Source organism: Scyliorhinus torazame, chromosome 27 (assembly GCF_047496885.1).
Source record: "Scyliorhinus torazame isolate Kashiwa2021f chromosome 27, sScyTor2.1, whole genome shotgun sequence".
NCBI classification, from domain to species: domain Eukaryota; kingdom Metazoa; phylum Chordata; class Chondrichthyes; order Carcharhiniformes; family Scyliorhinidae; genus Scyliorhinus; species Scyliorhinus torazame.
In genome coordinates, this window is record NC_092733.1 from 7,555,788 (window position 1) to 7,568,750 (window position 12,963).

At 45.7% G+C, this 12,963-nt stretch overlaps 1 protein-coding gene across 8 annotated transcripts in view; it reads left to right on the forward strand.

Annotated features, from left to right (window-relative positions):
- LOC140403169 (voltage-dependent P/Q-type calcium channel subunit alpha-1A-like) overlaps positions 1 to 12,963 on the forward strand; it is a 721,889-nt gene that overhangs the window by 287,300 nt on the left and 421,626 nt on the right. For all 8 annotated transcript variants that reach the window (XM_072490879.1, XM_072490875.1, XM_072490873.1 and 5 more), the window contains exons 5-6: positions 1,768 to 1,917; positions 4,145 to 4,332. In XM_072490879.1, coding sequence (XP_072346980.1) covers positions 1,768 to 1,917; positions 4,145 to 4,332 — 338 coding nt within the window. The remainder of the gene's footprint in view (positions 1 to 1,767; positions 1,918 to 4,144; positions 4,333 to 12,963) is intronic.

Below are 12,963 nucleotides of genomic sequence, written 5' to 3' on the forward strand. Positions count from 1 at the left end.
GAAAGAGCACCCTATTTAAGCCAACGCCTCTGTAAGAGTGGTTTCAAGACCTGTGTATTGAGTCAGCTTCCACATGGGGTTATTCCCTGTGGCTCAACTCAGTACAGAGTGGAACAAACACAACAACCTGGACAAGATGGCTTATTTAATCAAGCTTGTTACGTGTACACGGAGAACAGACTGGCTATCTGCCAAGACCTGTTCTGCCGAACAAAGACCAGAACACAGTCCTAATACAATTTTCAAAAATTAATAGCCCACCCCAGTTGGATGCGATCCAATCCCTGAAGCTGCGATGTTTAAACTTATCCAATAGAATTGCAAGCAATGTTTAAACTTCACCCAATAGAATTGCAAGCAGTGCATGATTGATCCTCATCCTGACAGCTGTGCTTACTCGCAATTTGCTGTGCATTCGTTGTCTGTGAGAAGCAGGACAGCAAAACCCGCTTCCTGCATTATTTCATAAAGACAAGGGGTGGGATTCTCCCCTACCCGGCGGGGTGGGGGGGTTCCAGCGTAATGGAGTGGCAGGAACCACTCCAGCGTCGGACCGTCCCAAAGGTGCGGAATTCTCCGCACCTTTAGGGGCCAAGTCCTCACCTTGAGGGGCTAGGCCCGCGCCGGAGTGGTTTCCGCTCCGCCGGCTGGCGGGAAAGGCCTTTGGCGCCATGCCAGCCGGCGCCGAAAGGTCTACGCCGGGCGACGCACGCGCGGGAGCGTCAGCGGCCGCTCACGGCATCCCCGTGCATGCGCAGGGGAGGGGGTCTCTTCCGCCTCCGCCATAGTGAAGACCATGGCGAAGGCGGAAGAAAAAGAGTGCCCCCACGGCACAGGCCCGCCCGCGGATCGGTGGGCCCCGATCGCGGGCCAGGCCACCGTGGGGGCATCCCCCGGGGCCAGATCGCCCCACGCCCCCACCCCCCCCCGGAGCCTGCCCGCGCCGCCTTGTCCCGCCGTTCAAGAGGAGGTTTAATCCACGCCGGCAGGCGAGGCTGACAGCGGCAGGACTTCGGCCCATCGCGGGCCGGAGAATCGCCGGGAGTGGGCCCGCCGACCGGCACGATTCCCGCTGACCAGCGCGGCGTGATTCCCGCCCCTGCCGAATCTCTGGTGGCGGAGAATTTGGGGTACGGCGGGGGCGGGATTCACGCCAGCCCCCGGCAATTCTCCGACCCGGTGGGGGGTCGGAGAATCGCGCCCAAGATATCAGAAGTGACGTCCTTCTGGTCAAGTTAGCTATCCTAAATCCCATTTGATTACTTATTACTGCTATGTCCTAAAAATACATGATTAATGGTTAATAATGATTACTCAGTCCTATAATTCATCTCAATTCTTAATAAAGTAACTTATGTAAAACTACTCTAGTGACATCCTAGCTATTCAGTTTTAAAAGGTATCATTTTCAGCCTCCACCCTATCTCCATAATGCAGTAACCCCGTCTAACATTTTTAAACACTAAAGTGCAATTTAGCGTGGCCAACTCACCTAATCTGCACATCTTTGGACTGTGGGAGGAAACCGGAGCACACGGAGGAAACGCAGATCCGGGTCCCTGGAGCTGAGAGACAGCAGCATTAACCACTGTGCCACTGTGCCGTCCCAATTTTACCTACCCTGCCTGTCTGAAAATGTTCAAAGTAATGTGCCTCATTTTAGTGAGCAGAAAGATCAATCAAACTAGTAAAATGGAGGATATAAAAAAATTCTTAGGGATGATTTACAAAAAATATGAGTTAATTGGATTTTTTTTTATATTTTAGGTTTACAAGTCGTGCTCAAGTCCATCATGAAGGCAATGATCCCCCTGCTTCAGATTGGGCTACTACTATTTTTTGCCATTCTCATGTTCGCTATCATTGGATTAGAATTTTACATGGGCAAATTTCATAAAGCGTGCTTCGATAGCAACAGTACGTGTGTGTGTCTCAAAGTGTACGTTTAGAAGTTTGGATGAGGCTGTAATTTATTCCAGAGTTTTGTTCATCCTATTAATAAAAAGCAAACTGTCATTGGAATAAATAGCCTGTGAACTCTGAGATTACATTAACAGCCACATCCTCATGTTCTGTTCGGGATTTCTAATGTGTTGCCTTGAGTGCTAAAGAGAATTAAATGAACAGCTGATATGGTGCTTAACCATAAAGATATAAAGGCATCAGTTTTATTTCCTGGTGTCCTGATTGCAGTCAGGCAACAGCAGCAGTGCATAAAAATGTTACTGTGCGGAGGGATATCAAATCAGCCTGCTCCTGACCATGACCCCAGTATCCAGTGATCACTGTTGAAAAATGGACCAGTATGGAACGAGGACTACAACTGACGTGGCTGTAATTCTCTCTTGAAGTTAACTAGCCATTAATCCTGTCTAGGCTCAGGCATGAGAAATAGTCTATTAGTGTGGAGTCTCGAGGCCTGCCAGCACATATAGTTTGGACCAACAAAATTCCACATTTTCAGGAGAGTAAAGTGATCAACGCAAATGTAGTGCTTGGTATGAGGGATATGGTGACTGACTTAATCTCTTAAGCGAGCGAGGTTTGTTGGGCAAGATTATCTTGTTCCTATAATTTATTTATTTATTAGAAATTCTGATATATTGCACTTAATATATCTTTGATAAATATAAATGGATATATAATTCCTCTATCTATGCCAAGTATTTGACATCAAGCATATATTAGGCAGAATGGAGAAAAAACATAAGCGATCGCTTGAGAAAGCTAAACACAGATAATTTCGCAACCTTCCCTAAAGGTCTTATTTTAACAATCTATACAGCAACAGCTCAGTCTGAAACATGTCTTGTTCTATCTGTATCTTTCACCTGAAGATAAACTAACTTAGGGGTATATAATTGAACATACGTTTTATGTGTTCCTCATCCCAGTCTGTACATTACAGCCTTTCCCTATTTGCATTGGCCATTTTGTTTGATTGGCAGTATTTGATTTCCTTGATCCGATTCAAATCTGTAACACTTCTAAGTAATCCAGTATTTTATAAAATGTGAAAAAGACTCAGTTCAGTTCCAGCACATACATTTGCTCCTAGATATCATTTATTCTATGTATAAACCATCTAAAATGCGTGTCCAAATTCTGGTCTGCATTTACACCTTTATTTATTTATTCAGTATAGATTCCACCTAAAATTGGCTGAAACTCACTCCCATTTATTCTTAGACGTATGAACGTCTCGATGAGACTTGAGCCTACAACTCAATACTGATGCTTTCTGGTACCTGCATCATGATTGGGCACTTTTTGAGTCAGGTTTGACACCATCTGTGGTAAAAACGCTTACTAACATTCACTGCCTGAACTCATGCATGACGTTTGGCATCTGAGTGAGGTACCATAGTTCTGGACGTACCCAATAGACTATTCAGATAAAAATCACCTAAAAGAGAAGGGAAGAAAAAGTGAGAGGAAATATTTAATGAATTTGTTGATACTAATTTGATCAATTTTGAACAACTTCATCTGTAAGTTCAGTGCTGAAGAGAGGTACATTCGAGCATAAGTGGGTTTACTGCACTGGAAGATTAACCTCTTACCTCGGGACCTAGGGTCCATGCCTGCCTCTCTCTAAGAACTGGAAAGGTCACTGAAGTGCTTGTTTGTAACAACAAGTAAAAAATAAGGAAGATTTTATTGCTGTATGTTAGAAATTAGTTATTGCAGGAAGACAAGCTTTATACTGTAATTTGACCAGTTTACTGTAATTTGGTGATGCACATGGTCATGTGCCTCCCGTGAAAGTCATTATGGAGTATGTTACTTTTCAATAATCAGAGTAAGTAATGAATACCAATGAGTCAATGTAAGCATTTAATCTTTGAGTGTTTTGCTGGTTTATACACAGAACACTGGAGAGCTGAAGTAGAATCACAAAGAAAAATGTTTAGTGGGGAGTTAGTTATAGCCTGGAACCTGACCAAGGGTTTCAAGTAATATTGTAAAATAAATGAAGCAAAAACAGTTTTGAGCTATCATTTGAAATAGAGCATTTTCTATTTATCTGATTCTTGATGATCCACATGTTTGATTGGATCCAGAATGAAATGAATCAGTCTGCTTGATTAAGGTATGCCAGTGCATGTGATGCTAAATGTGGATTGTCTTGTTCACTTATCAGATGAAATAGTGGGCGAGTCTCCTTGTGGGACTGACTATCCCGCTCGAATATGTCTGAATGGAAACAACTGTACAGAATACTGGGAAGGACCAAATTATGGAATTACTCAGTTTGACAACATCCTGTTTGCTGTGCTGACTGTGTTCCAGTGCATCACCATGGAAGGCTGGACTGACCTATTGTATGATGTGAGTAACTAGGACCCTTGTCTTTAACAAGTGTTTGTGCTAATATAGTTTTGGTGTTTCTGTTAATTTTAATTTCAGTCACTTGAGTTCTGGTCTTGGCTCTCGACCTCAAACTTTTATCATTTATTTGTAGCCTTTGAAAGAAATGTATTTCTAATTTTAGTTCAACGATTTCTTTCTCGAAGATTATAGTTTTTGTCTTGGAAATGCTTTGCCAAATATAGTTTTTGTTTTTCATGTTCTTTCCTCGTTCTAGTTTGTCAAGGTACAGCAATTATTAACTTTGCTAACACAAACAAACACAAAACTTTTATATTTTTATATACTTTTGTGAATAACTTGAGTTCGTCAGAAGGTGTACATATTTCGGGGGACAAAAACACTGTATGATGAAAAATGGAATATAGATTTCTGTCCCTTTATGGTGCAAAGGGGAGAATTATTCTTTGAATGCATGGGCCAATTACAGTTCAGATTTCAGATGGGAACCAGGTTTTGTTTGGTTGGGAACTCAATGGACAGGAAACTCAATGGACAGAAGTAATGTGGCAATGTTCTGGAGAGAGTGAGCAGAAGCTTTGAAGATTATTTTGCACCTATATGAGAACTGAGTGTATAAGATAGAAAGTGTACCAATAATTCTAATTGTAAGGACAATTGTTTTAGAAGTTTAATCTTTCCAATACTAACATCTAACATGTAGTTGTTCAGTTGTTTTTAATTTGTTTTAACTTAATTAGAAGATGTTTAAAATATTTTTTACAATTGATGCAATTGATTGTATGGAATGTCAGCTTCTAAAGCAGAAAGAATGGTGGAAGCAGAATCCGTAGTAGCTTTTAAAAAGGAACTGGATGAATATTGGATAAATAAGACTTTGAAAGTGTATGGGTAAAGGACAGGAGCATGGGACTGCTCTTTCAGACACTAAATTAAAATACTGCAGATGTAGGAAATCCAAAATAAAACCAGAAAGTGCTGGAAATACTCATCAGGTCAGGAAACATCTGTGGAGAAAGAAACAGTTGATCTCTCCAGTCAAAGAAGGGAAGGCCTTTGGTAGGATGGAAGACAGAAGTTAAATGACAAAAGGGTTTGTGGTGCAAGTCCAAAGGGAGCCACTGGGATAAGTAAGGAAACAGAAGATATGTCTAGAGGAGGCGTGAATAATGAAATGTTCTGCAGACCTTCCCTTTTGTTCCTTTGCCAAGCCTGTCTCCTTCACTTGCTTAAAACCTATTACATTTCCAACTTTTGCCAGTTCTTATGAATAGTCATCAATCCTGATCTGCTGAGTATGTCCAGCATTTTCTGTTTTTATTACTATTTCAAATAGCTGGCACGCAGTCCTTGTGGAGACAAAGTCCCGTCTTCACATTGAGGATACCCTCCATTGTGTTGTGTGGCACTACCACCATGCTAAATCGAATAGATTTAGAACAGATCTAGCAACTCAAGACTGATTTGATTTGATTTGATTTGGTTTATTATTGTCACATGTATTAGTATACAGTGAAAAGTATTGTTTCTTGCATGCTGTACAAACAATGCATACCGTACATAGGGAAGGAAGGAGAGACTGCAGAATATAATGTTACAGTTATAACAAGGTGTAGAGAAAAGATCACTTAATATGAGGTAGGTCCATTCAAAAGTCTGATGGCAGTAGGGAAGAAGCTGTTCTTGAGTCGGTTGGTACGTGACCTCAAACTTTGGTATCTTTATCCTGATGGAAGAAGGTGGAAGAAAGTATGTCCGGGGTTCGTGGGGTCCTTAATTATGCTGGCTGCCTTTCTGAGGCAGCGGGAATTATAGATAGAGTCAATGGATGGGAGGCTGGTTTGCGTGATGGACTGGGCTACATTCACGACCTTTTGTAGTTTCCTGTGGTCTTGGGAAGAGCAGGATCCATACCAAGCTGTGATACAACCAGAAAGAATGCTTTCTATGGTGCATCTGTAGAAGTTGGTGAGGGTCGTAGCTGACATGCCAAATTTCCTTAGTCTTCTGAGAAAGTAGTCATTGGTGGGCTTTCTTAACTATAGTGTCGGCATGGGGGGACCAGGACAGGCTGTTGGTGATCAGTAAACCTAAAAATTTGAAGCTCTTGACCCTTTCTACTTCGTTCCCATTGATGTAGACAGGGGCATGTTCTCCACTACGCTTCCTGAAGTCGATGACAATCTCCTTCATTTTGTTGACATTGAGGGAGAGATTATTGTCGTTGCACCAGTTCACCAGATTCTCTATCTCATTCCTGTACTCTGTCTCGTCATTGTTTGAAATCCGACCCACTACGGTGGTGTCATCAGCAAATTTGAAAATCGAGTTGGAGGGGAATTTGGCCACACAGTCATAGATGTATAAGGAGTATAGTAGGGGGCTGAGGACACAGCCTTGTGGGGCACCGGTGTTGAGGATGATCATGGAGGAGGTGTTGTTGCCTATCTTTACTGATTGTGGCCTGTGGGTTAGTGTGGGTTAGAAAACTCAGGATCCAGTCGCAGAGGGAGGAGCCGAGGCCAAGGCCACGGAGTTGGAGATGAGTTTCGTAGGAATGATGGTGTTGAAGGCTGAGCTGTAGTCGATAAATAGGCGTCTGACATAGGTACCTTTGTTATCTAGGTGTTCCAGGGTAGAGTGCAGGGCCATGGAGATGGCGCCTGCTGTGGACCTGTTGCAGCGGGAGGCGAACAGTAGTGGATCAAGGCAATCCGGGAGGCTGGAGTTGATTTGTGCCATGACTAACCTTTCGAAGCACTTCATGATGATGGATGTCAGAGCCACTGGACGATAGTCATTAAGGCACGCTGCTTGACTTTTTTTTGGTACAGGGATGATGGTCGTCTTGAAGCAGATAGGGACCTCAGATTGTTGTAAAGAGAGGTTGAACATGTCTGCGAATACCCCTGCCAGCTGATCCGCGCAAGATCTGAGTGCTCGCCCGGGTACCCCATCCGGGCCAGTGGCTTTCCGTGGGTTGACCTTCGAGAAGGCTGCTCTGACGTCTACAGTGGTGATCTCAGATACAAGTTCATCCAACTGGGCATCCAAGAGGCGCTGTGGGACATCAGCAGCAGCAGAATTGTATTCAACTACAATCTGTAATGTCCTGGCCTGGCATATCCCCCACTCTACCATTACCACCAAGCCAGGATCTACCCTGGGTCAGTGAAGAGTGCAGGAGGGCATGGCAGGAGCAGCACCAGGCATACTGAAAAATGAGGTGGCAACTGGTGAAGCTACAATACAGGACCACTTGCGTGTCAAACAGCATGAGCAGCAAGTGATAGACAGAGCTAAGTGAGCCCACAGCCAACGGATCAGATCCAAGTGCTGCAGTCTTGCCACATCCAGCTGTGAATAGTGGAGGACAATTAAACAGCTCACTGGAGGAGGAGGTTCCACAAATATCCCTATCCTCAATGATGGAGAGCCCAGCACATCTGTGCAAACCCCAGCACATCTGTGCAAAAGACAAAGCTGAGGCATTCACAGTAATCTTCAGCCAGAGGTGCCGAGTGGATGATCCATCTCGGTCTCCTCCAGAGGTTCCCAGCATCACAGATGTCAGTCTTCAACCAATTCGATTCACCCCACGTGATATCAAGAAACGGCTGAAGGCACTGGATACTGCAAAGGCTATGGGCCCTGACAATATTCTGGCAATAGTACTGATTTTATGCTCCAGAACTTGCTGCAGCCCTAGCCAAGCTGTTCCGGTGCTGAAAAGTAATTGGAGGAGGAAAGTAAGAGTTCATATGGTATCAAGAAGGGGAGGGGTGATGGGGAGAGGTGGAGCTCAAAAGCTGGTTTCCCAGACAAAGATCAGCAGCACCATTTTCGATTTCACCGAACAGTGATGCTGCTTGCTAAGCAAGCTAGAAACAAATGGATTGGAAAGGGGTCAAGGTGTGTGGGAGGAGTTCAGGACAGCAATCTTTAGCCGATTTGAACGGGCACTCTAAAACGTCTCTTCAAATCATGGAGAGCATGTGTATAACTTCAAGTATTGCCTCCATCAGTTAACGTAGAAGAAACAGTGATTTATTCGAACTATAAGCAACTATTTACAGAGCTTTAAAACAATCTTTTCATAATCCGCTCTAGGGTCCAAATGCTGGGACAAGTCCCAACATATCCCAGAGAATTGGACTAGTGGGTTACATGACCGCCTCGCTCAGAAATGTCCCTTAAAGGGGCTAGCTATTATGTTCTCTCTCTAAAGTCCCTTTTTACAAATGGGAATGATTAAATTACACAATTGCTAAAACGTTACGATCATGAACACTTTACATGAGGCCATCAATAACTCAGTCTGTCCGGTGATGGCTTTTTTTCTCGTACACAACGTAGCTGCAGAGACTGAGGTTCTTCTATGGAGGTAGTTACTGTTGACCTTATTTCACAAGGACTCACTTGTTGTACCGATATTTCACCTTCCTCTGCTTGAACTGCATCCTGCAGATAACACTCTGGCCTGTTACCTGCTGATCTAACAGCTCACTCTTCGGCAATCCACAATGCATCCTGTTGGTACAGGTGGATCAAGTCGTGGCACTGGCTCTTGGGATGTCTCCCGCCCATATAAATGGTCTACGTTCTTCTTTAAAATCTTGTCCTGTACTTTAACCTCATAGAACACCGGCCCTGTTCTGGCTACAACAACTCCTGGAATCCAATTTGGTCCGTTACCAAAATTCTTCACAAACACGGGATCCTCTATCTCGAATGCTCTTGCACTTTTAAATGACTTGTGTTTCTTTGTCTCCACTCTCACCATTAAATTTGGGAACATCACACTTAACCAGGTCCTCAACCGACGATCCAGCTCAACTGGAGAGACTCCAGTAGTCGTATGTGCGGTGATCCTATATGATAGCAGGAACCTAGTCAACTTGGTGCTTAAAGATGTGAGTGGTTGCTTCTTTAAGCCAGTCTAGAAAAACTGTCCTGCCCTCTCGGCCAGTCTGTTGCATGAAGGGTGGTACCGAGCCATTCTGATATGATTTATTCCGTTAAAAGTCATAAATCCCTGAAACTCGGCACCGGTAAAAGCCATTCAATTGTCCGAAACTAGGACCTCTGGTATCCTGTGGATTGTGAAACACTGGCGCAGTTTCTCAACTGTGGCATAAGCAGTTGTGGATCTCATCCAGTACCAACAAAAACATTGTGCCCATAAGCAGTCCCACATGTCCAATGTGGACCCTAACCCATGGCCAACCTGGCCATTCCCGTGGATGTAACATGGTTGCAGCGGGTAAATTCTGTTGAAATTGGCACTGATCTGAGTGCTTTACCACTCTTTCAATTGCAGTGTTGATTCCAGGTCATCACACGTAGCTTTTTCCTAGCATCTTCATTTTAGACACGGCTGGATCAGCTCTATGTAACTCTTCCAGTAATAATTCTCTTCCTGGCCCAGGGACACACATTTTGATGCCCAGAAGACGGCACCATCCTCGCAGCTAAACTCATCTATCCTGATCTGGTACGGCTTCATTTCCTCTGAAGCTCTCTCGTTCCACCATCCATACAATATCATCTGTTTCACCTTCAACAACACTGGGTCTCTGTCCAATTCTTAGTCTGTCGAACAAACTGGCAAAACGTCTAGAAAATTCATGGCCATTCTTCTATCTTCTGGGGGCGCATGCGTCTCTGGCATAGGAATACGACTCAGGACATCTCCTACAAGAGAGAATCTAACCACTGCCCCTTGACATTCAATGACATTACCATCACTGAATCCCCCCACAATCAACATCCTGGGGGTTATCATTGATCAGAAACTGAACTGGAATAGCCATATTAATACTGTGGCTACCAGGGCAGGTCAACAGCTAGGATTCCTATGGTGGATAACTCGCCTCCTGACCCCCCAAATCCTGTCTACCATCTACAAGGTACAAGCCAGGTGTGTGATGGAATACTCTCCACTTGCCTGGATGAGTGCAGCCCAACAACACTCAAGAAGCCCGACACCATCCAGGACAAAGCAGCCCTGCTTGATTGCTCCTCCTTCCACAAACATTCAAACCCTCCACCACCAACAAATAGTGACAACCGTGTGTACCATCTACAAGATGCACTGCAGTAACTCCCCAAGGTTCCTTAGACAGTACCTTGCAACCCATGACCGCTACCATCTAGAAGGACAAGAGCAACAGATACCTGGGAAACCCACCACCTGGAGGTTGCCCTCCAAGTCACTCACCATCTTGGAAATATATCGCCGTTCCTTCGCTCTTGCTGGGACAACATGCTGGAATATCCTTCCTAACAACACAGTGGCTGTACCTACACCTGAAGGACTGCAGCAGGTCAAGAAGGCAGCTCACCCACACCTTCTGAAGGGCAACTAGGGATGGGCAATAAATGCTGGCCTAACCAGCGACGTCCGCATCCCGTAAATTAATTTTTTTTATAAAACCGCATTGGCTATTTGCGTCCCTTGGCAATGTTCAATGGTGTCCTCATCAGTTGACAAGAACAATGTTGTATCCAGCTGAAGCTATTGGTGGAATCACCTTACCTTCCATTAACAAATCCAACAGGGGTTTGTGGTCTGTCAATAAAGTGAAATGTCTCTCGTCTAGATATTGATGGAACTTGTTGATGCCACGATGACAGTTAGGCCCTCTCTTGATTTGTGAATAGTTCTTCTCTACATCTGAAAGGATTCTCGGCGCATATCCCATTGGTCTATCCAACACATCATTAATTCTGTAGGATAAAACTGCCCCAACACCAGATTTGGAAGCATCACGGGCGTCATTCTCCGACCCCCCGCCGGGTCGGAGAACCGCCGTGAATCCCGCCCCCGCCGAAGTCTCTGGTACCGGAGATTGGGCGGGGGCGGGAATTGGGCCGCGCCGGTTGGTGGGACCCCCCGCTCAATTCTCCGGCCCGGATGGGCCAAAGTCCCGCCCAGAAATTGCCTGTCTCGCCGGCGTAAATCAAAGCTGGTATTTACCGGCGGGACCAAGCGGCGTGGGTGGGCTCCGGGGTCCTGGGGGGGCGCGGGGCGATCTGACCCCGGGGGGTGCCCCCACGGTGGCCTGGCCCGCGATCGGGGCCCACCGATCCGCGGGCGGGCTTGTGCCGTGGGGGCACTCTTTCCCTTCCGCCTCCACCATGGCGGAGGCGGAAGAGACTCTCCCCACTGCGCATGCGCGGGAAACTGTCGGCGGCTGCTGACGCTCCCGCGCATGCGCCGCATTTCCGCGCCAGCTGGCGGGGCAACAAACGCCATTTCCGCCAGCTGGCGGGGCGGAAATCCCTCCGGCGCCGGCCTAACCCCTCAATGTTGGGGCTCGGCCCCCAAAGATGCGGAGCATGCCCGTCTGATTGGCGCCGTTTTTGGCGCCAGTCGTCGGACATCGGCCGTTGGGGGAGAATTTCGCCCCACATGTCAGTATTATCTTCTTGGTGGGGTCGAGGTGCACCAGTAATCACAGCGACGTCAACAACTGCTTAACCTGGCTAAATGCCTCTTTTATAGTGCCTTCCAGACCCATCACTGGTGTCTTTTTAATAATGCATGTAGTGGAACTAACATTGTTGACCAGTTTAGGAGAAACTGCTCATAATAGTTGACCAGCCCCAGAAAATATTTGATTTCTGGGGTATTCCTAGGGGCCGATGCCTCCTCGATTGCTTTCACCTTGTCCTCCATGGGGTGCAACCCCTGTGTGTCCACCCGATATCCCAGGTCAGCCACCTTATCAGCCTGGAAGGTGCGCTTCTCTCTCTCTTGAAGCACACTCCTGCTTCCTGGAATCTTATTACTTCCAAATTCGACAAGTGTTATTCTGTAAGTCCTGTTACTAATATGTCATCCAAGTTCACAACAACACCCAGCAAGCCTTGCCGTGAACTCTCCATGGTTCTTTGGAATATAGCACTCACTGATGAAACTCCAAAGGGCAATCATGAGTACCGGTACAATCCATTATGGGTGTTTATTCTTTCAAGGCATCGTCCAGCCCCAGCTGCTAGACAGTACGACTCATGTCTAACTGAGTGAATGTTTGATCTCCAACCAGTTTCACATGCTGATCTTTGATTTTGGGAATGGGGTACTTGTCCAGGTTTGCGGCCTGGTTCACCGTCAGTTTGTAATCCCTGCAGGTGCGAATGGTTTTATCAGGTTTCACTACTGGCACAATGGATGCTGCCCATTCTGCAAATCGCACTGGTTGAATGATGCCTCGGTCTGTTTAGGGGCTGTTTAGCATAGGGCTAAATCGCTGGCTTTGAAAGCAGACCAAGGCAGGCCAGCAGCACGGTTCAATTCCTGTAACAGCCTCCCCGAACAGGCGCCGGAATGTGGCGACTAGGGGCTTGTCACAGTAACTTCATTTGAAGCCTACTTGTGACAATAAGCGATTTTCATTTTCATTTCTTTCTAGCCTTTTCAACTCGTAGGAACATAGAAAATAGAAGCACGAGAAGACCATTCGGCCCTTTGAGCCTGTTCTGCCATTCATTATGATCATGGCTGGTCATCAAGTCGAATACCCTGCTCCCATCTTCCTCCCATATCCCTTGATCCCTTTAGCCCCAAGAGCTATATCTAATTCCTTCTTGAAATTACACAATGTTTTGGCCTCAACTACTTGGTGT